This window comes from Cetorhinus maximus, chromosome 5 (assembly GCF_964194155.1).
Source record: "Cetorhinus maximus chromosome 5, sCetMax3.hap1.1, whole genome shotgun sequence".
Taxonomy (NCBI): Eukaryota; Metazoa; Chordata; class Chondrichthyes; order Lamniformes; family Cetorhinidae; genus Cetorhinus; species Cetorhinus maximus.
In genome coordinates, this window is record NC_135883.1 from 57,969,393 (window position 1) to 57,995,345 (window position 25,953).

Below are 25,953 nucleotides of genomic sequence, written 5' to 3' on the forward strand. Positions count from 1 at the left end.
TTCATAAAGCTACTTGCTTTGTGAGGTTAATTTGAAATCATAACGAACCAACACAGCTTTGAATGTGCCAACATTGGCAAATGAATAAGCCAGCAGAGAAAGTAAAAATTGGTTCACTTCCCATTAAGGCTGCTACAGTACTAGCGACAGAATTCTGTGATGGATCAGCAATTCCTGTAAATGTGACATTTTATATTAAATAGCAATAGTATTTTTCTGGGTTTTTTTTAAAGTTTCATACGAAGGTACAGTCTTGTAAGCTGAAGTTCACAATTTTAAACTTCATTTATTACAGCAAAAAAAACCTTCAAAGGATTTGTGTCCACTATTCACTTATTTGGCTAAGAAAATGTAACAAGTAGCCCCTGACTGGGGCCGCAATAAGTACATCCAGTTCAGTTGTGGATATTGGAGAGAACTCCCCTGCTCTTCAAATAGTTCTGTACATTTTTTACGTGCTTCTGAGATAGCAGAGGGGATCATGGTTTTAACACTTCATCTGAAAAATGGCATCTGACGGTGCAGCACTGCCTCTGTAAGTGTTAGCCTATATGCTCAAGTCCTGGAGTGAGGCATGAAACCATGCCTAACAAGTTTCTCTTCTGATTTCCTTTTCACCACTTCAAAAGTTTTACTTGCGTAGTACCACATAAACTGCAAAACAAAAAAAGACCATAAGACATAGGAGCAGAAATTAGGCCATTCGGCCCATCAAGTCTGCTCCGCCATTCAATCATGGCTGATAAGTTTCTCAACCCCATTCTCCCGCCTTCTCCCCGTAACCTTTGATCCCCTTACCAATCAAAAACCTATCTATCTCGGTTTTATATACACTCAATGACCTGGCCTCCACAGCCTTCTGTGGCAATGAATTCCATAGATTCACCACTCTCTGGCTAAAGAAGTTTCTCCTCATCTCTGTTCTAAAAGGTCTTCCCTTTACTCTGAGGCTGTGCCCTCGGGTCCTAGTCTCTCCTACTAATGGAAACATCTTCCCCATGTCCACTCTATCCAGGCCTTTCAGTATTCTGTAAGTTTCAATCAGATCCCCCCTCATCTTTCTAAACTCCATCGATTATAGACCCAGAGTCCTCAAACGTTCCTCATATGTTAAGCCTTTCATTCCTGGGATCGTTCTCGTGAACCTCCTTTGGACCCTCTCCAGGGCCAGCACATCCTTCCTGAGATACGGGGCCCAAAATTGCTCACAATATTCTAAATGTGGTCTGACCAGAACCTTATAAAGCCTCAGCATCACATCCCTGCTTTTATATTCTAGTCCTCTCGAAATAAATGCCAACATTGCATTTGCCTTCCTAACTACCGACTCAACCTGCAAGTTAACCTTAAGAGAATCCTGGAGTAGGACTCCCAAGTCCCTTTGCACTCCAGATTTCTGAATTCTCTCCCCATTTAAAAAATAGTCTATGTCTCTATTCTTCCTACTAAAGTGCATGACCTCACACTTCCCCACATTGTATTCCATCTGCCACTTCTTTGCCCATTCTCCTAACCTGTCCAAATCCTTCTGCAGCCTCCCCACCTCCTCAATACTACCTGTCCCTCCACCTATCTTTGTATCATCTGCAAACTTAGCCAGGATGCCCTCATTTCCTTCATCTAGATCATTAATGTATAAAGTGAAAAGTTGTGGTCCCAACACTGACCCCTGCGGAACTCCAATAGTCACCGGCCGTCATCCTGAGAAGGACACCCTTATCCCCACTCTCTGCCTCCTGCCAGACAGCCAACCTTCTATCCATGCTAGTACCTTGCCTCTAACACCATGGGCTCTTATCTTACTGAGCAGCCTCCTGTGCGGCACCTTGTCAAAGGCCTACTGGAAGTCCAAGTAGATAACATCCATTGGCTCTCCTTTGTCTAACTTGCTCGTTACCTCCTCAAAGAATTCTAACAGATTTGTCAGGCATGAGCTCCACTTGATGAAACCATGCTGACTTTGCCCTATTTTATCATGCACTTCCAAGTATTCTGAAATCTCATCCTTAATAATGGACTCTAAAATCTTACCAACGACCAAGGCCAGGCTAATCAGCCTGTAATTTCCCGTCTTTTGCCTCACTCCCTTCTTAAACAGGGGGGGTTACAAAAAGTCACAAGTACAAAGTTCATTTGCATATTTTATACAGTATTGAAAGATGATCATTAGTTTTCCTCTGGGAATTCAGTAATGCAGTAAACAGGCACTGAACCTGCTTATGATCTCTTCTCCTCAATCTGCCCACAAATGTGTTTTCCACTTGGAATGAAAATAAAAATCACCCACCACTTTTTATTATCACTAGAGCAAACCCAGAAGATTAGATTCTGGCATACCCCTCATAAAACCCAGGTAGATGGCGATTAAGATGAATTTCTAGTGAATTATGAAGTGCCCACAGTGGGCAGTATTTGATCTCTTCACTTGCCCTGTACAAAGATTTATGCACTTTCTTGGGTTATGCTCCAATTCAGAAAAAAAAGGAATCTGTTCTGCCTTGTCCGTTACATGCAAACACACACATTCAGGGCCATGTAACCTAACATTTCTCATTGTAGGTTTTATTCTTATGGCATTCCATAGGAATTATATCATATAAACCAGCTGTTCAGCCCAGCCAGCCCATGTTGGCATTTATCCTCCACATCAGCTGTAATCTTAGCTTGGTTTGCCTCCTCTGTTCCAATATTTCTCTATTCCCTTTTCTTTCAACAACTTGTCTAGTCGATTCTTAAATGTTGGCATGGTTTCACTTCCAATCCCTAATGCTGGTAATACATTCCACAACCTCTCATTTGTCTGCTTAAAAAAAAAACCTGTTTTCTAAGGTAGGTTTCTTGCATTTAAGCTCTAAAATGAGACATATGAGATTATGTTGCTTACAAAAGTAGTTGGAGAAAAAGGTCCATTTTAATGTAAGAATTGCATTTAATTAATTGCAAATCGACTTCTTGAATCCTTATTGGTTATGTCAGTAATGGATAAGGGATGTTTATAATCAATAACGTAAGAGTTCTTCAAATGGCTTAGATCTTGTATTCCTGTCAAGTAGCAAGGCACAAGTCCATATTTGGTTAGAGATATTCAGGTTAACTACTTTTGTCAGTTAAAATGGTGCAGCATGCAGTTCACTTTTGTGGTTCATTGAAATTTCTATATTTATCAGACTGCTGTTTTGATTGGGTAGCTTTGTGGGGGAAGAGAAACCAGAGAGGAAAAATGAGGAAAAGACTAATAATGAGCAATGAGTTTAAACTACATGTTACACTACAACTTTTGCAGAGAATTCTGCCTGCAGTAGCATCAACTTGGAGCAATAAATATTTGAGTGGCTGAATCTCTGGCGACTCAAGTTACCTTCACTGAGCGCCAACAAAATTGATAGTCATATTAGGCAACAAAATTGTATGAGCTCCAGTGTGATGGTCCAACCCAACATCCAGTTCAAGGCCTGATGTGCATTCGTCTAAACTAAGCCCCTTGTTGGCAGGTTATGGTCTAGATTATCCAGTCAGTGGTGAACAAACAATGGTCACCGTTCATAACACTTAAAATTTCCTACGGGATTTCTGTGCGCCATTACAGTGCAAATTGCAGTAATAGAAAGCCAAAGTGCTCTGCAGGAAATCTGGGACCTGTGCAAACAGGACAAGCAATAGCTTTGTCTTTAACCAATCAGACTGAAGAATCTTTGTGGCATGCAGCGCCAAAGCAGGAAGCGTAAATTAGAACACTTAATTAAATGTCAAATCATATAGAAAAAAAGAGAGCAAGAAAGAGATGAGATGTAAAAATAAATTTTTTTTTAGATCTCCAACAATAATTAAAATCTAAAGGAATGAGACTTACATTTATAGAAGTAAACTTTCAGTGTCAGAGAGATTGTTTGGCAGTAATTAAGATTTAACATGCTGTTTAGAAATTCCCTTACACATGAATGGACAAGCCTGAACTACCCCCCCCCCGCCCCACCGGACATCCACCTTAAACCAGCTTATATTTCACCCCTCTCCTAATTTTACTCAGTTCTGTTGAAGGGTCATGAGGACTCGAAACGTCAACTCTTTTCTTCTCCGCCGATGCTGCCAGACCTGCTGATTCTGTTTTTGTTTTGGATTTCCAGCATCCGCAGTAGTTTTTTGTTTTTATCTCTGTGTTTAATTTACTGCCACTCCTCTTCAAGAAATGCCTACCTTGAAGAAGTACTGCTCTGCTCTCCGACAGGATTTTCGTATCTCTCTTCTGCCTTGTTCTTCTTCATTGTTTTCCATTTCTCTCCTGGTGTTTGACAAGGTGTTTACTAAAACCCGCTTTCACAGCCATATTTCCTTTCTCAGTGACTGTCTCCGTCTCCGACTTACCCCACGTGGATTTCAACTGAAATTCCATCCCTCTTGTTTCGAACCCACCTAGGATTACAGGTATCTCCGGGACATAAAACGTTTCTCGGACTGCTGTTCCCGTCGCATTCTGAGATCCACACTCAGTGCCATGCGCCGCCATATGAACACACTCGACCTCTCCCTCCAGCAGCACCGCCGCACCCTTTTTCAAAGCTGCACGTGCCCCCAGTTTCATTTTATTCTTCGTCTCATCCGACGCCTCAACAAGAAACTTTTTCTCTTTCTCTCAAGTGCTAAGGAACGCAAGCTCCTACAACTCATCGACACCAACACCCATCTAGGACCCTCGACCCCTGCCTGTCCCTCCGTCCCCACCCCATCTTCCAATCCCAGCCCCGGCCGTGAATTCACTATACCCCCTGACCTTCCCCTCTCCGATGCTGAACGTTCAGTGCTCAGCAAAGGACTTAGTTTCATACCCTTACGCCCTCATCTCAATGAATTTCGGGCTCGGCATGATGCTGAACTCTTCTTCCGCCGTCTTCGTCTCCGTGCTCACTTCTTTGGGCAGGAGTCCTCTCCCCGTTCAACGGATCTTTTTACTCACCTCCAATATTCTTAAACCAGCTTATATTTCACCCCTCTCCTAATTTTACTCAGTTCTGTTGAAGAGTCATGAGAACTCAAAACGTCAACTCTTTTCTTCTCTGCCGATGCTGCCAGACCTGCTGAGTTTTTCCAGGTAATTCTGTTTTTGTTTTGGATTTCCAGCATCTGCAGTAGTTTTTTGTTTTTAAACCTGAACTACTGTTTACTGTGTACCAGGTGTGTAGGTACCACAACTTCATGAGCATTATGTATTTCAATGTTGAATCCCTTGGTGAGATGCTGGTCTAGCGACACTTGTAGAGGAGTAGGTAAATCAGACTTGCAAATTCTGCAGCTTCCACACTTGGAAAGCTGAAGCTTCTACCTGGTGTGCTCTTTAATAACACTGAGTATTGATTAGACTCACCATTATTTTTACCACAAAATCCAGGCCAATATGTTGGGGGAGAGATATAATGGGCCTGATTTTAACTTTGTACAAGAGGGTGCGTTTTGAATGGGTGAAAATTGGGCCCATTCTATCTGTCTTCATTATATAAACTATACTCCAGTTTCCTCAAGAACCATGGGGAGGATTTTGGTTTTTATGGAGCCCCCATTTTGTATGGTAAAGGCCAGGAAGTCTGTTGGAAATCTATTATGCTAAGAAGATTCTTCTTGTTTGTGAACCCAATAAAATACTTTGCTTGGACATGGGGTTGGAATTATGAAGCTTCCATTGGAAGCAGGTGGTACTTTCATCTGCATGTGTAAAAGTGGGTGGTAAAAGGCACCATGCCATTTTGAGCCCAGGATTATGCTGATATTCAAGTCCTCAACACAGTCATGGAAATCTGGCAGGAAACTGATAATGAACAGATCCATAATTGAGAATCTAAATGGCCTACAGAGTTTCCAGACATGTATCTATAAAAATAATACTTGAAGAGGAGCAGCTGCAGAGTAATGGCAGGGCAAGCTAGTTGAGAGGAGCCTTGTGTCTTCCAGTATCTTCACATATACAAGAGAGGGTAATGTATGAGCTATGGCAACATTGCACTGGTAGAGGCAGCTCCTTCCAGAGGACATTGTGCCAAAGATCCTTACTTATCACAATGGAATGTGACTGCCTGACTGACCATTCTGAAATGCCTAATCCCAGTATGTTATGCTGGATGTGGTATTGTGTGAAATTAGGCATGCTGGAGTGATCAGGAGCTAGCATTGCCTATTGGATTTCACCAACTAAGATGCCAACAACCATTTCTGCAAAACCAATATGGTAATGGAGGAAACTGCCTTTGAAGGATGAGTCAGCAGCAGGATAGATGTCGCCTAAGTTGCAAGGACACCTGCAGCCATCATGCACTATATAAAGCTCCCATATGTACAGGGGCAGGAACAGTCAGCTGTAGTCTAAGACCTAAAAGTTGGCTAGCATAAGGGAAGTGGCATCACTTAATAAATATACTGTGGGCTGGCAAGTTTTTTTGGGTAGCTCCAGTTAAGGCCCTGGACTGAAAAGACATCAATAAATCCTTCCCAAAAGTATTGCATGCCATATGTGTTGTGCAGCCCAAAATTTAAAATGAGTGCTGTATGTGCCTTAATTATCCATTGAAAGGTTTGTTTTAACCTTTTACAACCGCACCACACAAGTGTCAGGCAATGACCCTCCCTAACAAGAGAGAATCTAACCATCTCCCCTTGACATTCAATGGTATTACCATTGCTGAATCCCCCACTATCAACATACCGGAGGGTTGCCATTGGCCAGAAACTGAACTGGACTAGCCATATAAATACTGTGGTTACAAGAGTAGGTCAGGGACTGGGAATTCTGTGGCGAGTAACTCACCTCCTGACTTCCCAAAGCCTGTCCACAATCTACAAGGCACAAGTCAGGAATGTGATGGAATACTCTCCACTTGCCTGGATGAGTACAGCTCCAACAATATTCAATCTCAACGCCATCCTGGACAAAGCAGCCCACTTGATTGGCACCCTATCCACCATCTTAAACATTCACTCCCTCCACCACCAATGCACAGTGACAGCAGTGGGTACCATCTACAAGATGCACTGCAGCAACTCACCAAGGCTCCTTTGACTGCACCTTCTAAACCTGCAACCCCTAACACCTAGAAGGACAAGGGCAGCAGATGGATGGGAACACCACCACCTGCAAATTACCCTCCAAAGCACACACCATCCTGACTTAGAATATATCGCGCCATTCCTTCACTGTCGCCGGGTCAAAATCCTGTAACTCCCAAACAGTACTGTGGGTGCACCTACATCACGTGGACTGCAGAGGTTCAAGAAATTAGCTCACCACCACCCTCTCGAGCAATTGGGGGTGGGCAGTAAATGCCAGTCTAACTGTGATGCCCACGTCCAGTCAGAAATAAATTTTAAAAGATTAATTGTGCCCTTGCTGTGAATCATGCTTAAGAGTTACATAAAAACATTAGAAATAGGAACAGGGGTAGGCCATTTGGCCCCTCGTTCCGGCTTCACCATTCAATAAGATCATGGCTGACCTGACGTGCCCTTAACTCTTCTTTCCTGCCTGCCCTTCATAACCCTTGGCTCCCTTGTCAATCAAAAATCTGCCTAACTCAACCTTGATTATATTTAGTGACCTAGCCTCCACTGCTGTCTGGGGAGGAGAATTCCAAAGACTAACGACCCTCTGAGAAAAAATTCCTTCTCATCTCCATTGTAAATAGGAGAACCTTTATTATGAAACAGTGTTACCTAGTTCTAGATTTCCCCATGAGGGGAAACATCCTTTCAGCATCTACCCTGCCAAGCCCCCTCAGAATTTTGTATGTTTCAATAAGATCACCTCTCATTCTTCTAAACTCTAGTGAGTATATACATAACCTGCTCAACTTTTCCTCATAAGACAATCTCCTCATCTTGGGAATAAGCCTGGTGAACCTTCTTTGAACTGTTTCTAATGCAAGTATGTCCCTCCTTAAGTAAGGCGACCAAAACTGTACACAGTACTCTTGGTATAGTCTCACCAATGCCCTGTATAGCTGTAGCAAGACTTCTCTACTTTTCAACTCCATCCCCCTTGCAATAAAGGCCAAGATTCCATTTGCCTTCCTAACGACTTGCTGTTCCTACATGCTGATTTTTTTGTAATGTGATCATGGATACCTAGGTCCCGATGCAGTTTCTCTCCATTAAAATAATATTCTGCTTTTATGTTCCTACCAAAGTGCACAACCTCACATTTCCATCTGCCAAACTTTTGCCCACTCACATGTCTATATCCTTTTGCAGACTCTTTGTATCCTCCTTACAACTTGCTTTCCTACCTATCTTCGAATTGTCAGCAAATTTGGCTACAATACAGTCCAATTCATTAGTATAGATTGTAAATAGTTGAGGCCCCAACACTGATCCCTGTGGCATTCCACTAGTTTGTTTCCTATTGTGAAAATGACCCATTTATTCCAACTCTCTTTCCTGTTACTTAGCCAGTCGCCTATCCTTGCTTATATATCACCCCCAACACAATGAGAACTTAGCTTGTGTCGTAACCTTCTATATGGCACCTTATCAAATGCCTTTTGGAAATTGAAATATGCTAGATCTATTGGTTCCCCTTTATCCGCCCTGCTTGGTAGATCCTCAAACAACTGTAATAAATTTGCCAAACACGATTTCCTTTTTACAAAACCATGTTGACACTGCCTGATAGTATTATTTTCTAAATGTCCTGCTGCTACCTCTCTAATAATGGATTCCTGCATTTCCCAATGACAGACCTTAGGCTACCTGGCCTATAGTTTCCTGCTTTCTGTCTCCCTCCTTTCTTGAACAGAGCTGTTACATTTGCACTTTTCCAATCTGATATGAGACCTTTCCAGAATCTAGGGAATTTTGGAAGATTACAACAAATGCATCCACTATCTCTGCAGCCACATCTTCTAGTACACTAGGATGTGAGCCATCAGGTCCAGGGGGTTTGTCAACCTTGAGTCCCATTAGTTTTCCCATTATTTTTTCTCTAGTGAATGATTGTTTCACGTTCCTCCCTCCCTTTTGCCTCTTGATTTTCTACTATTCTTGGGTGCTTTGTATGTCTTCCAACGTGAAGATGGGTACAAATTGTTCAGTGACTTTGCCATTCCCTTGTTTCCCAGTATTAATTCCTCAGTGTCACCCTACAAGGAATCAATGCTCATTTTAACTGCTCTTCTCCTTTTTATACCCTTGTAGAAGCTTTTACTGTGACTTATATTTCTTGCCAGTTTTCTCTCATACTCCAATTTCTCTCATTTTTTCTTAGTCATCCTTTGCTGATTTTTAAAACTTTCTCAATCTTCTGACGTACCACTAGTCTTTACAGCATTATACACCTTTTATTTTCAATTTGATACCACCCTTAATTTCCTTATCTCGCTTTGGATGGTGAATCCTTCTGGTTGAGTCTTTCTCCCTCTAGGGAATATATATTTATTGAGAGTTCTGAAATATCTCCTTAGATGCCTGCCACTGCTTCTCTACCATCTTGCCTTTTAATCTATTTTCCAGTCCACTTTAGCAAACTCTGTCTTCATACCCTTATAATTGCCTTTAGTTAAGTTTGTTATGGATCCACATTTCTCACTCTCAAACCGAATGTGTTATAAATGGTTAAAAGACAGTTTTATTCATGATTCAACATCTAGGAATGTGAAAACTACTGTTGTCTTTTTAAAAAAACACAGGAATATCTTTGAATAGATTTGTTAGAATGTATTAGTTTTCAGGAACTTAGTTTTACCACAGTACTTCCTCAGAACTCTTGGCATTTTTCAGGGAACCAATGCATATCTCTAAAAGGTCAAGGCTTTCACTGTTGGAGGAAAATGCTAAGGTTACATGACGTTTGGTTTAGGAAACATTGTGACTCATTTTAAAGTACTGTTCCAAATTCTAGGAAAAGTTATGAACCAAGAAACTACTCTAGACAAAAGCAAAATACTGCGGATGCTAGCAATCTGAAACAAAAACAGAAAATGCTGGTAAAACTCAGCAGGTCTGACGGCATCTGTGGAGAGGGAAAAAACAAAGTTAACGTTTCGAGTTTGCATGACCTTCCTTCAGAGCTGCTTTAGAAAGTTTGTGATATGTTAGAATTACACCATTAAGGTCTGAGCCTATGAAGCACTGAAACTGGAGGGCAGAGGAAGAATCTACCAAAGGGATACAGAATCCCTGCTTTTTCTACATGGACATGAAAACTAACACTGTGCAATATGGAATTTTGCCAGCTGTCAAGATAGAGGATACTCATTAGCTAGTGCCACTTTCTTTTTATTTGTTCATGGGATGTGGGCATTGCTGGCTAGGCCAGCATTATTGCCCACGCCCAATTGCCCTTGTTTAGAGGGCATTTAAGAGTCAACCACATTGTTGAGAGTCTGGAGTCACATGTAGGCCAGACCAGGTAAGGATGGCAGATTTCCTTCCCTAAAGGACATTAGTGAACCAGATGAGTCTTTACAACAATCAGCAATGGTTTCTTGGTCATCATCAGACTTTTAATTTCAGATTTTTATTGAATTCAAATTTCATCAACTGAAATGGTGGGATTTGAACCCAGGTCCCCAGAGTATTACTCTGGGTCTCTGGAATACATATCCAGTCCTAATACCACAATGCACTGTCTCCCCCCTTGGATGCAATATTAGCAGACCTTTTTCCTTATCAAATATTGACAAATTAAAGAATATTTGAAATGATGGGGGTAAGATGAGGGTCAAACACTGCTGCTGCAGTGGTTAATGACTGTTTGCTGCCAATTGTATGCATTCTGGCATAATTTTCAATACATCTTTGGCCACAGGAGAGGTGCCAAAGGACTGGAGGACAGCCAGTGTGGTACCATTATTCAAGAAGGGAGGAAAGGATAAACCAGAGAACTACAGGCCAGTCAGTTTAACCTCAGTGGTGGGGAAGTTATAGGAAGCAATTCTGAGGGACAGAATTAATCTACACTTGGAGAGGCAGGGATTAATCGAGGATAGTCAGCATGGTTTTGTTAAGGGGAGGTCATGTCTGACCAATTTAATTGAATTTTTTGAAGAGGTGACCAGGTGTGCAGATGAGGGCAATGCATTTAGTCTACTTGGCCATCAGCAAGGCTTTTGATAAGGTCCTGCATGGGAGACTGATAACGAAGGTAAGAGCCCATGGGATCCAAGGCAAATTGGATCCAGAATTGGCTGAGTGGCAGGAAGCAGAGGGTGATGGTCGAGGGGTGTTTTTGTGACTGGATGCCTGTGTCCAGTGGGGTTCCACAGGGATCGGTATTGGATCCCTTGCTCTTTGTGGTATATATAAACGATTCAGACTTGAATGTAGAAGGGTTGATCAGTAAGTTTGCGGATGACACAAAAATTGGTAGGGTGGTAAATAATGTGGAGGAAAGCCTTAGATTACAGGAGGATATAGACGGGCTGATCAGTGGCACATGGAATTTAATGGGGATAAGTGTGAGGTGATGCACCTGGGCAGGACAAACAAGGCATGGGAATACACGATGAATGGTATGACCCTGAGAAGTACCGAGGATCAGAGGGATCTTGGTGTGCCTGTCCACTGGTCCCTTAAGGTAGTAGGACAGGTAGATAAAGTGGTTAAGAAGGCATATGGGATACTTGCCTTTATTAGCCGAGGCATAGAATATAAGAGCAGGGAGATAATGCTGGAACAGTATAAAACGCTGGTTAGACCACAGCTAGAGTATTGCATGCAGTCCTGGAATCCGCATTATAGGAAGGATGTGATTGCACTAGAGAGAGTGCAGAGGAGATTTACCAGGATGTTGCCTGGGCTGGAGAGTTTTAGTTATGAGGAGAGATTGGATAGACTGGGGTTATTTTCCCTGGAGCAGAGGAGATTGAGGGGGGACATGATTGAGGTGTATAAAATTATGAGGGGCATAGATAGAGTAGACAGGAAGTAACTTTTCCCCTTGGTGGAGGGATCAATAACCAGGGGGCATAGATTTAAGGTAAGGGGGCAGGAGGTTTAGAGGGGATGTGAGGAAGAATTTTTTCACCCTGAGGGTGGTGGGAATCTGGAACTCACTGTCTGAAAGGGTGGTAGAGGCAGAAACACTCATAACATTTAAGAAATATTTGGATGTGCACTTGCGATGCCATGGCACACAAGGCTATGGGCCTAGTGCTGGAAAATGAGATTAGAATAACTAGGTACTTGTCTGACTGGTGCAGACTCGATGGGCCAAAGGGCCTTTTTCTGTGCTGTAGACCTCTATGACTCTGATTATGACACAGTTCTGCTGTTTCTCTGCCATGTTTACTGTTTGAATCAGACTGGCAGCAGAACAAGATTTCATAGACCTGATGCTGCTGGATTGAAATTCATTCATTGTCATTCAGTGTTTGCTTTTTAATGCTGATTAAGACATTAAGACCTGCATACATTTCCTGCCTACAAAACCCAAACTTTGGGCGCGACAGAGTAATGTCTGCATGGACCAGTGCACATGCGCAGACGGCCATATTGTGTAGGCAGGAGACACTGTGCTGCTGGCTAATTCCTGCTCCTCCTGGCCTCACAAAGGTAAATTTAAAACGTGCTCTTTAAAGCTTCCTCTGTTAGCTGAAAGGTTTTATACTGAGTTTGTACTTTCCTTTAAATGTCACTGGAATTCTATAGACATCATTAGCAAATGTTAATGCATCTGACTGAGGTAGGAGCTTCGTGAATCAGCTGCCAGCAGAAACAACCAGCTTAAATCCACTGTGGAGCACAAAAGGAACACCAACCCGCTGAAGCCACAACATAGGACTACGCGCATGCTTAACAGGACAAGCAGCATCCTATAGAACACCAAGCAATCCCACAACCAATGGATCAAAGCAAAGCTCTGCAGACTTGTTACAGCCAGTCCTAAATAGTGGTGGAAAGCTAGACAACTAGAAGGGAGAAGGAGGCTCAATGAACATCCCTTGCCTAAATGATTGCAGAGTCCAGCACGAGTGCCAAAGATAGGGCTGAAGCTTTTGCAACAGTCTTCAGCCATAAGTGTTAAACTGTCCTACTCTCAATCATCAGCAAAGTGATAGAAGGTGTAGTCGTCAGTGCTATCAAGCAGCACTTGCTCACCAAAAACCTGCACGCTGATGTTCAGTTTGGGTTCTGCCAGGACTACTTGACTCCAGACCTCATTACAGCCTTGGCCCAAACATGGACAAAAAAGTTAAATTCCTAAGATGAGGTGAGTGGAGGATGGATGAAGGAACAGGGGCCAGAATTTTCACGTCGGTTTGTGGGGGCGGGCCCAGCATGCCGACATGTAAAATCACACAGTGTGAGGTTGGGCGTGCGTCCCGACGCCAATGCGTGTCAATCGGGTCTTTTGTTCGGCGGGTGCACGCCGGGACAGCTGCGTGCCCGCCGAACTGTCAAAGGCCTGTTAAGGCCATTAGGAAACTAATTCAGATAATTAACAGAGCTGCCCATGCAACCTTAAGGTTGGTGGGCAGGCGAAGAGCCCAAGCAGCCTTCGCATTTTTCAGGAAACCTCATCCACGGGCGGGATGAGGATTCCAAGGTTTAGTAAAATCAATAAAAAAATTTTTGAACAATTCATAAAATGTCCCAGCTCGTGACACTATCACATGAGGGCACATGTCTAAATAATTTTTATCTTTATTTAAAGATTTCAATATGAACTTAATCTCCCTGAGGCAGCTCCGTGCCTCGGAGATTTCTGCGCTCTTCCGCATGCATGCGTGAAAGAGCACAGGCCTCAACTCTCCCTCCTCTCCCTGCCCATACAGATAGCGCTGAGCGCTACCGGCCGTGCATTTGCTGGGCGGGCCTTAATTGGCCTCCCCACGTAAAATGGTGGCGTGGAGCCAATTGTGGGCAGCGATTGACCCACGCCCGCTCCCGACTGGCCCACCCAACATGGGGAAAATCTCCCCATGGTTGCGGGTGTTGGAGGCCAATCATCTCGGCTGCAGGATATCACTTCCTTAGGCAGTGTCCTGGGGCCCAACAGCTTCATCTGCTTTGTCAGTGAGTTTTCATCCATCACAAGGTGAGAAGCGGGGATGATCACTGATGATTGCATACTGTTTAGTTCCATTCACAATATTTTTTAGGTAATGAAGTAGCCCCTGACCATGTGCAGCTAGGCTTGGGCTGATTAGTAATATTCATGCCATATAAGCGCCAGGCAATGACCATTTCCAACAAGAGAGAGCTTAACCGCCTCCCTTTGATATTCAACAGCATTACCAGCATCAGCACCCCCATCATCAACATCATGGGAGCCACCATTGACTAAAACTATCAACCAGATAAATACTGTGGCTTTAAGAACAGGTGAGAGGCTGGCTATTTTGTGGCAAGTGACTCAGCTCCTGGTTCTGCAAAGCCATTCCAAAATCTGAGAGACATAAGTCAGGAGTGTGATGGAATACTCTCCACTTGTGTGGATGAGTTTAGCTTCATCAGCACTCAGCTCGGTACCATCCAAGACTAAATGGCCCACTTGATGGGATCCCACCTACCATATTTAAATATTCACTCCCTCCTCCGCCACCAGCACAATGTGGCTGCAGTGTGTATCATCTACAAGATGCACAGCAACAATTCACCAAGGATTTTTCAATAGCACCTCCCAAACCTGTGACCTATCATCTAGAAAGACAAGAGCAGCAGATGTATGTGAACATCACCAGCTCCAAGTTTCCCTCCAGCCACACTCCATGCTGACTTTGGAACAATGTCACTATTCCTTCATGATCGCTGGGTCAAAATCCTGGAACTCTCCACCTAACAGCACTGTGGGTGTACCTGCACATGGATTGCAGCGGTTCAAGAAAGCAGCTCACCACCACCTTTCAAGGACAATTAGAGATGGGCAGTAAATGCTGGCCTAGCCAGTGACCAGGCACATCCCATGAATAAATTAATGAAAAAATAACATCTGCTTGATTTAACACACATTCTTCCTGTTTAATTCCCTCTGCCTGATGTAAAAGTTCTTCATAATATTTTCAAAAGGAATAGTATCCAGAAAAATTAAGGTTTGAGGAGTGGCAACATTATAGATGGTTCAAAAAACTTGTATGTACATAAAGCCAAAATGGACTGTTCCAAGTTAGAAATCTCTTGTAAATTGATTTTGTTAGGTATAAAATAAAACCATATGGACTTAGTTTTGGCCCTACATCTCTTGATGCAACAACTCAGCATTGTGCACTTTTGTTTTGTATTCTCAATCCTGTCTAATATTTGTATTTCAATCTGTTAAAACAGCTTTTGCAATTATTGCCTTAAAATTAGCTTCTGGTTAATTGAGTGTTTGTGTGTTAGAAGTAAAATTCACAATTGTGAATCAAGGAGTTAAAAGTTCTACAGGACTTGTGTTCTGGGACCTACTTTTTTATTGAGATTATTTTATCAGAAATACTTACCAATTTTGTGGGTGCTTTGTATTGTAATGTGGCATTGAAAGTGCTGCATATATACTTCATGCAGGTGTTTTTATGCAGTATGTTTGTAGCATCTACCTGGTGACATTCAAGTGCTGCAACCATAGAGTATTGAGTGACATATACCTATGTATACCAAATACATTTACCTAGATAATTTAAAAAGTAACTTGTATCTAATATTATATGATAATCCAAGCCATTAATGTTTAGATTGGAAGAGCTATTTGACATCATAGACCAATCATCGGGAAAGTAATGTTTCTGCTTTCTGGCTATTGTATGAGTTTCCATCAGTGTATCAATTTTTGTCCGTCTTTCCTCAATATATTCTACAGTTGGACATTTTTCCCATTCCCCCCACCCCACCCCACCCCAGTGCCAGTCTGTATCTTGTGTTCTCTCATGTTTTGCTTTCAGAAAGTGCTGACCCTTCTACTATTAACACCTGTTTTAGTTTTTAGCACTATCATTACTACTCCCTTCGTCTTGTGTCCATGACATCCTTGCCATTTTATCTCTCCTGACCTCCAACCTTTCCCTGACCTTTTATTTTGCTCCACGTGCTCCAACTTTATCCTCCCCTTGATAACTTATGTGTCACTGCCCAAAGCACTGATTTTAACACCGTGAAGAAAACGCTTTCTGAGGCCTTGGAGGGACTAACATCCTACTATGAAGAAAACCACCTTCGCGCAAACCCATCAAAGACGCAAGTTTGTGCATTCCAGCTCAGAAACCGTGAAGTCAAATGCCAGCTTAAAGTAACCTGGTGTGGAGCAACACTGACGCATTGCGAGCACCCTATCTACTTAGGAGTCACCCTTGACAGATGCCTCACCTTCAAGAACCACATCGAAAAGACAGAGGCAAAAGTGAGCACACGAAACAACATCCAGAATAAGCTCACTAACACAAAATGGGAGCAAGCTCGAAAACATTGCGAACCAGTGCACTTGCTCTTTGCTATTCCACTGCCGAATACGCCTGCCCTGCAAGGGAAAGATCTACTCATGCTAAGAAGATGGATGCCGTTCTGAATGCAAGCTGCCAACTTATCACAGGTTGCTTAAAACCAACAAACACCAACAGCCTATATATCCTGGCAGGTATCGCTCCCCCTGATATAAGAAGAATGGTAGCCAGCAAAAAAGAGCAACTCCGCCAGACATCAGACCAGAGGCACCCTCTACATGGTCATACACCTACACCCAGCCACCTAAAGTCAAGGAAGAGCTTCATGAACAGTGTTGTTCCATTACAATCAACCCCATCTGAAGCCCGCATCACCTTGTGGAAAGACTGGCTCGCCAGTCTCGAACAACCCCCAGTGATGGAAATTCTACCGGATGAAAGCCTTCCCCCAGGAGCTAATTGCAATTGGGCAACCTGGAAGGCCTTAACCGACTTAGGACTGGTGTAGGTCGTTCAAAGGTGTCACTAAGCAAATGGGGATATACAACCAGCCCGATAACTTGTGAATGTGGAACTGAGCCACAGACTATGCAACATCTCCTGCAATGCCTATCGCTAGAGGAACCCTGCACTGTTGCAGATCTTGCCGAATTCAACAACAAGGCGCAAAAATGTGTCCAGTTCTGGCTGGGCCATGTATAGACTGTCCGTGGACACGATAAGAAGAAGAAGATCCTCCCCCTCCCGCATCAACAGCATAAAACCCATCACATTTCTACCTCTCTTCAGCTCTGAAGAAGTGTCATACAGACTTGAGACGTTAACACAGTTTTTCTCTCCACAAACGCTGCCAGATCTGAATTTTTACAGCATTTTCTGTTTTTATTTCAGATTTCCAACATCTGCAGTATTTTGCTTTTATTTTTATGCGGATATAGTTTGGTATTACTCAAATGACAAAGGAAGGCATTAAATACTGATTGCAAATATATGCATGTTACTATAGGTTTCTGTTTGGGGTGAAATCGGTGATCTGAGTGTCAGTGGTTCTCAAATTGCCTCCCTACCCCCCAACTCCAAACTATCTTTTCTCCCTCAGGTTTCCACTCAAACTTAATGTGAAATCTGACATGAGCCAGCATAACTGGCCAGAATTTTAAAACATTCTTTTAAAAGAATTTGCTCTTAAAATGTTCATTGATATATTTGAAAGTAGTAACTTTGTGCAGTATTATGAATAGCTGAAGGTGCATTTATCACAAAGAAAAGTTTTATTCACAGTGCCAATCCACTACCTATGAGTAACCTGATTTTAAATTGCTGAAAGTTTAAAAAATATATAGAATTGGTGTACAGTCGTCAGCTTATTAGTACATTTTTAAAATTACATTCAAAAGCTTTTAAAACATCCCTATTAGTCTCCTTGTGTCCACAAGAAGACTCAAAATCCTGCAAACATGGATAATTAGTAGAAGCTCCCATTGGCATGGCCAGCTTCTAACAGGATGTTTCTTACAAGATCCCAGAAACTTGATTTGCTGAACATAATTTGCTATTAACGTGCAAAAGGCTAAATTTTATGTTCATTTTGGCTTCATTGTGCCTTTAAAAGCCAACGCACTGGAGGAGAAACTCTACATCATGATTCCACAAACTATCCCCTCCCCCCACGCTCCCCACCCAAGGCTGAGTGGGTAACTGCACCACCTAATAAGATATAGTCATGCGGACTAGGATCCTTGATTTAATGTACGATCTTCACGATGTTAGGCAATTTCAGTAAGGTCAGTGGTGGGGGCTGCAGCTTTTAACATTGGACCCTTGGATTAGGGTGAGGCAAAAATTGAAAATCCTATTCCTGATAGCTATGTAGTGATCCCTGCTGGATAAGTTGTGTCTGGTGAAGGCAGAATCAGGATTGCTGATACTCAGCTGTGTTGTCTTAAATATGAAGGCTGGCCATGTAGGTGAGGTACTGGAGAGCTGACCGTGAGTGTAGCTAAGCAAGAACCACAATTTTTGAGGGCAGTGCCAGGGTAGGGGGGAGTGGCAGGAATTAATTTGGAAGAAAATTTAGTTTGTAACTTGCATCACCTTAGGCCTGTAAAACAGCAACAAAAATATGCAGCGGTTGGTTGACCTTTTACATTTGTTAATTCTGTGCTTCTTTTCCTCTAGGTGACTTGTAGTTGTCCAGAGCCTTTGTGATACTGTAAACTTGGATGGACTTTTCACCAGGCACTTCGGATGTGGAGACAAACTTTGTTTTTGCTGGTTGAATTTTCTTGACCAGACAACCAAAAATTAATTGGCTACAATACAAACTTCAATTAAATATGATCGCCTCAGTTGACAAAATTAATTCCTTTCACAAGGTTGACACTTCAGAAAGCCTTTTTGACATGAACTATTCCTCTTGGAATGTCCGTTGCACTGTGATTGCTGCTGGTTTTCTATTCTATTTTGTAATATTCATTCTTTCACATGGGTTAAGCCTTATATTATCTGTGACCTACTGCTCTTTGCCAGCAAAGGAGAAAGTCTTCTGGAATCTCGCTGTCACTCGTGGTGTTTTTGGAATCCAGGGCATGGTTGCGGGTCTTTGGGCTCTCCTTAAAGATTCAGAATTGTATGCTGATAAAATACTAGCTCAACAGGACTGGTCTTGGTTCAATATCTTAACAGCATTTGGCTTCTTCGTGTTGGAGAATGCAGCTTTTCATGGGTCCAATGTAGTTTTCAAAACATTTGACATGGCACTGGCTATCCATCACTTTTTCGCCATTTCTGGTTTTGCCACCAATTTGATATGGGACAATGTAGGCCACTATTTGCCCATGATGATACTATTGTTGGAGATGAGCACTCCATTCACTTGCATTTCTTGGATCTTGTTGAAGGTAAGAACATTAATGTTGCTCCAGTTTTTAAAAATAGGACCAAAATAAATCGTAAAACCAGTGGGGCTGCGTTTAAAATTTCTGTTTCAGATGGCCGTAAACAAATATGTTTGTGTCTTTGATGGCTTACTCTTCGGAACAGGAAACTGATTCTGAAGTCAGGGGTTAGTTCCAAATAAATTTGAGTTTTAATTCAGAATGCAATCTGTCATATATTTAGTATTTCTAGGCTGCAGTGTTTTTCTGGTGGTGAATTGGTAGACTGATTCCTAGTAGCTCAGTAGTTCCACCCACAGGAATATAGTGGTTCTGCAGCTATCTTTGAAGTGCACATGTGCATGCATGCCTCTGTTTTGCAGCACATTTGGGGAGTGCCATTATTGCCAGAACAATTGTTGTCTAATCCTGATGGTCAAAACTTTTTTTTTGCTCTTTAAAAATGAGATTAGTTTTATATTTAAATTCAACAATACTTGTTGAAATTTTCAGTTTGTACAAAAATGGCTGATGTGAAAATGACCATTCAAGCCCATACAAAAATGTTCCATTTCACAGTACCTGTTATAGAGAAAAGATTAGATTAATTTGTTGCGGGATTGGAGTTATAGTTTAAGAAACTTTGATATTTCTATCGGCTCCGAGCTTTAACTCTGAGGAAAAGAGTGCAGCATTTTAACTATGTCTAAAGAATACAGTACAGTTTGAGGAGGCAAGGACAAATTTTGAGTTTGCCCACTATATGTCTTAATTGTTTCTTTTAATCCTCCTTTCCTAGGCTGGTTTTGCACATATCCTGCTCTGGAAATTAAACCAGTGGCTCATGATCCACATGTTTCACTGTCGTATGATCCTCACCTATCACATATGGTGGGTATGCTGGCAGAATTTGGACAGAATAAAGCTGCATGTACCAGTCCCACAGGCAATGTTGTTCTTTTCTGGACTTTTCCTCCTGACCTTCATAATCAACCCTCATTGGACACGTAAGAAAACATTGCAACTTTTGAACCCAGTTGACTGGAACTTTGCAAAGGAGATCAGCGGGAGGGCAAATGGTGAAACAAACAAGGTTTTGAAGAAAGCAATGTGACTTGAAATATAATGTGGGGAAAATGTTAAACCCCAAACATGCAAAATTATATTCCTAACATGCTAAACTACATAAATCTACTCAGTGAGGTTAGCTGCCCTGTATCCCTGGATATTGAATTTGATACCTAACGTATTTGTTTATCATTTCCCGTCAGAAATTGACCTTTTTATACAAGCAAGCTTGTGCAATAAGTGACACACATACCAAATGTAGATAGGTCAAAACAGGATCTTGGCAAACTTAAGCGAAAGCTGCTCTTGAGAATTTAGTTAACGATAGACTTTTAGCTTCAAAGTAAGTAAAGCTTTTTTGAAAGTTCAATATTTTTGAAAAAAATAGTTGTAAGATGGTAATAAATTTCCCTAACTAAATAAGTAAATATCTGAATAACTTTCAATGCGTTTGGGGGTAAATGGATAGTTTAATTTACCATTGGAATCTTTCAAGACTACTGGCTATTTTCTACATGAAAAAGTTTGATATAATGATATATCATGTATTTGTACCTGTGGCTCAAAGATTGAATCAGCAATAATTTGCTCTAATCATGTAATAATTCTGTCAGATGTCAACATGCTTTTACACTTCAGTATTATCATGATGTCACTGTTGTGGGACATTGCTATCAGCAGTGGCTTGGTTCGCAGCACTGTTGCCTCTTGAGTCAGAAGGCTCTGGGTTCAAGACTACTCCAAGACTTGGGCACAAAAATCAAGGCTGACACTCCAGTACAGTACTGAGCAGTAGAGATATCCATGGTAGCCTGGCCAGAATTTATCCCTCAACCAACAACACAAAGCAGACCGTTATCAAAGTACTGTTGTGGAACCTTGCTGCGTGTAAACTGATAGCTGTGGTTCCTATATTATAACAGTGACTACTCATGATTGGCTTTAAAGAATTTTGGAATGTCCTATGGTGATGAAAGATGCTTATATAAAAGCGTCTTTTTTATTCATTTTAATACAGTATTCAGTCTTAAACTTAAGTGTTCGTCCATCTGTTAAAGTTCTAGATTTGTGTAATAATTGACTTTCTGTGATGCATTGATCCTTATGAAACCCATTTTTATATATTACTGGGTGGAAAATCCTACCAGAATTGCCCAAGATTTGGCAGAAGATGCAAATCAACCATGTTTTATTTAATAACCATAAACATTTCTTAACTTATTTCAGAGACGTTATCCTTGTGTTTCATCTATATATATTGCAACTTGGCTTTTTTCCAAAAAATAACTTCACCATGCCCACGCAATTCCTTTGCTATCTTGGATCTTTAATTTGCCTTACATCTAGTATGCAGGGCCTTTTGTCTTAGTGGTTTAAGAAGGCAGCTAACCACCACCTTCTCAAGGGCATTTAGAAATGGGCAATAAGTGCTGGCCTGGCCAGCAACACTCACATTGTAGGATTTCCCGGCTTCAGAGATGGTTTATTAAGAAAAAACAGTTTAGATATAATATATTAACTAATTATACAGAAGAAGTATAGGACCTGTAACAGCTTTTATAACATCATTCCACTCTCCAGTTGAAGTGTTAGAGAACCCTTACCTCGATCTCTCTATCTTCCTCCTCCTCCTCTGGCCCATCTTCCATCTGAAGAAGGCAGCTGCCCAATGAGCAGTGCCACTTCACTAGCACCTCAGCGCACTACCACCAGTATGACTCCAATCTATATACCCTTTTTTTTGAGGGCTGGTAGCTTACCCAGTGTCAATCATCTAGCTAACTATCCTGACCAATGGATGCAGGACAGGTACTCAAAATGTCAGGGTAGTTATCAACCCCAACCCCCTGCCCTTGCGCGTCACCCTGCTTGAGGTCAGCTTTTTAATTTACATCTTGCTGAGGGTCATATCCTGACCCTTTCTAAACAATTGCATAGATAAGGGGGTGCATAAGACACCATTCTACCAGCTTAGGAATGTCAACATGACAGCCTGAACTAAGGCTGTTTAGAGGTCAAAGTGTTTAGAAATCCTCTTTCCAGAGAGAGAATCAAGGCTGTTTAGCTAATCACATAAAATGCAGAAAATACCCGCTTATTAAAGACTTCAATTTCTTACAACATCCCCTGAAAGAAAAAAAATAATGGACCCAGGATCTTTTGACGTGCAAGTTCTATTGAGTATAATTCTTGAGTTCTTCAGTGTGATCCTGATAGATCTGCTACTTTGTAGAAAACATCACTCGATTTATATTTCAATAATGTATCTTATCTCCTATTGCATTGTTCATAGATGGTCTGAAGTGTTTTTGTGATGTTGAGCTGCTAACTCGGCTTTGTCCCTTTTAAGGCCATTGTCTAAATAAGTAACCCGTGATAATTGTATTTGCTTTTTGATTTTTAGCTCCAGGTCAAAAGAAACCATTATTAAATGACTTGTGTTTTTTTTAAAGATTTTGTATTTGTTACAAATTATGACAATTTGATACCTGGGTAGTAAAGTCTGTAGTGATGGATAGGCATTTGGGTGGTGGTGGTGCACTGCTTTTAGGTACAAGGACTTCTGTTTTAGATTTCTGATCACTTTGCCATGGAAAGGATTTGGGGGTGAGTTTTATTGAAGCAATTGTGTTTAATACTTCACAAAGGGTTAAAAATCAACTTTTTCCTGGTGTGACCCCATTTTATTCCCCCAGACTTCGTATGACCCCTGGGGTTGGGCGTGGGTGGGTAGCTTCAGCAGTTGAGCAGGAGGTGGATGTTTTAGGTCCTGAGCAAGGGGGTGTTTTTGGTGGGGGGTGTGGGTTAGGGGGTTAGCTCTTGAGCATGTGAGGGAGGGTGGGGGATGTTTTAGCTCCCGAGCGGTGTGAGAAAAGAGGTTTAGCTCCTGAGTGGGCTGGTGTAGGGGGTGGTGGGAGAGAAGTTAAGCATGGTGGTAATTGTTTAAACTTTAGGGATTTAAAAAAAAACTAATACGTCCATCGTCAATTTTTTTGCAGCAGCAATCAGGCCTCAAAAGATCTGTCCATTAGGCCACACCTACCAATACAAAAAAAGGGAGGATTTAAAGGGGCCTGACAGCTGTTAGCATTCAGTCCAACTCCACAGCAGCCATTGCTGCCTTGGAGCTTGCAACCCCGAAATCTTTGTTTCATGACCCCACCAGGGGTCGTGACCCACAGTTTGGGAAACCCTGATCTAGTATGTACCTACAGCTAGCGACAGAAAGAGGTGTGTAGTCGGAACAAAGATGCCAATTTCCCGTGCAATTTCCCATAATGACGGGGCAACAGATAATTTTGTTATCTTGTGCATGGCTTGCCGCAGTCATTCACACCCAAGGATGGGAAGAGCTGAAGTCTTGTAATGTGGTTTGAATCCACTTTTGAGAGGACAGTAGCTGGTGTAATTAGTAGCTCTCTCTGACTAATCCCTGAATGGGAAAGAAGTTTTGGGGAACAGCCTCCTTAATTGCTGTGCTGAAAAGTGAGAAAAATATATATGTAGGTCAGTTTGGGGAGTGGTGGGGGGTGGGTGGTGGTGAGCTACTGAGTGAGAATGGAAAGATGCAAGTCTCCTTGAAGGAGACAGTTGGTCATATTTCAGCAGAGAAAAACTGTCCAAAAAAGTGATTTTCTTTCTGTAGCTTACTACTTGATGTATTTTTATTTTATTTATGAGGTGATTGAGATGAGATTGGCTATAAATGTCACTCTGTATGATAACTTACTAAAATAAAGCAGCTTAATCAATCATACCTGGTCTCATTTCACTTGCGTATTAATCCGTCTGTCTACCAAAAGTTTGGAGAAACTTATATGAAGCTGCATATGAAGAACTTGATAGCCAGTTCAAAATTTCCAGGTTCGAATATCATATAATTAGATATTGGGCAGGATGAGAGATCAATCCAGTCTGCTTGTAAGAGTGACCAACAGAGGTGAACCTAAAGCAGGCATGAAATTTGGAACAGAGGCATTGTACCCAGGTATAAAAAATAATTTTATAAAAGGCTAATGGATGTTGAACCTTATCCTGAGAAGGTTCTTGTATAAAGGAGAGAAAGATTTGCTTCAGCTACACAAAGCTCTGGCTAGATCACATATGGAGCACTGTGTACTTTTCTGGGCGCTACACTTAAGGATATATTGACCTTGAAGGTGTAAAGCACAGATTCACCAGAATGTTACTAGGTCTCCACGGTTTAGATTATGAGAAGAGATTACATAAACTAAGTTTGTATTCCCTGTACTAGAGATGGTTTAGGGGTGATCTTGATTGAGGTTTTTAGGAATTTTGAAAAGAAAGAGAGAAACTTTGTCTACTGTTTGGGGGAGATCAACGACAAGGGGAAATCACCTTAAAAGCAGAGCCAGGCCATTCAGGAGAGAAGTTAAGAAGCATGTCTTCAGGCAAAGGGCGGTTCAAGTGTGGAAGTCTATCCCACAAAAAGCAGTAGATACTAGCTCAACCATTTTGGAATTTAATTTTGATTTTGGACAAGTATGTAAAAGCTTATGGAGCAATGATAGGCTGATGAAGTTACAATATAGGTCAGTCATGATCTCACGGAATAGCAGAACAGACTTCATTGGCTGAGTGGCCTGCCTCTGTTCTTACGCACTAAAGATCTGCAACTCTTTTGGTGTGCACTCGCTATAAATTCAGAGAATAGATTTAAAACAAAAGGCAACCACCTGTCTTATAGCATGTCACAGCCTTCCCAGTATAGTTGTCTCTTTAACACTATGGTACAATGTAATATGTAAATGCAAACCATTTAAGTGGCTCTTGATGTTGTGGGTCTGGTATTTTCTGTTGCTGGGTAATTTATACATTCCAAATGACTGCCTTTAATTTATACTGTTTTGTCAAGTGTGACACAAAGTTTGCATTCGAATAGTATGTGATATCTGAAGTATGATGGACAGGATGGAAATTAAAATGCAATAACTTCATACAGTGAACTGCATGTGGCACAGTTCATGTTAAATCAAAGCATATGCAACTTTATAAGAACAGAACATCTTTTCATGACACAAGTGCACACAATGATCTATATATCACATCATATTTCAGCTGCTGTTAAAGGTGTATATTTCTTTAAAACCACTGCTCAAATCTCAAAATAAGCAAACCCAGGTGATTATCACTCCTTGTAATTTTCTAACATAAGGTCAAAAGAAAGGCTCATTCATAATGAATTTTTCACAGGTCAGAAATCTACTGTCATTTGTATTAATTTATTCCGAGTACTTCAGTTGTGATCTCAAATAGGGCAGCTTAACAATTAATTGAGCGAGTCCATTCACCGATTAATTGCCGTTCAGGCTAGGGAGATCGGAGCACTAACTTTGTTTGTGGGAAAGTCAATTAGGAGCTTAACATATTGTGATTTCAGTACATCTTGTTTCTGTAGAGTTATTCCTGTTCAAATAACAGTAGAACATAGATATGACACACATCGGCATTAGACAGTGTTGCTGCCTAATTGACAGGGAGCGGGCATAGATCTTCCATGATATTACTTGTGGTGAGTTGGAGAATTCACATTGTAAAAATAGGGTTGTCTTTTCACTGTTTTGAGACCACAGTAAATAATTAGCTGCTGTAATGAAACTTATTTTCACTTCCAACTAGTACAATTCTCTCAGCAATTTTTGCATCTCTTGGAAAAC

At 41.5% G+C, this 25,953-nt stretch overlaps 1 protein-coding gene across 1 annotated transcript in view; it reads left to right on the forward strand.

Annotated features, from left to right (window-relative positions):
- Window positions 1-24,032, forward strand: part of cln8 (CLN8 transmembrane ER and ERGIC protein) — a 41,508-nt gene extending 17,476 nt beyond the window's left edge. The window contains exons 3-4 of the mRNA XM_078541893.1: window positions 18,510-19,231; window positions 20,007-24,032. Of these exons, the coding sequence (XP_078398019.1) occupies window positions 18,668-19,231; window positions 20,007-20,321 (879 nt within the window). The 5' untranslated portion in view covers window positions 18,510-18,667 and the 3' untranslated portion in view covers window positions 20,322-24,032. The remainder of the gene's footprint in view (window positions 1-18,509; window positions 19,232-20,006) is intronic.
- The last annotated feature ends 1,921 nt before the right edge of the window (window positions 24,033-25,953 follow it).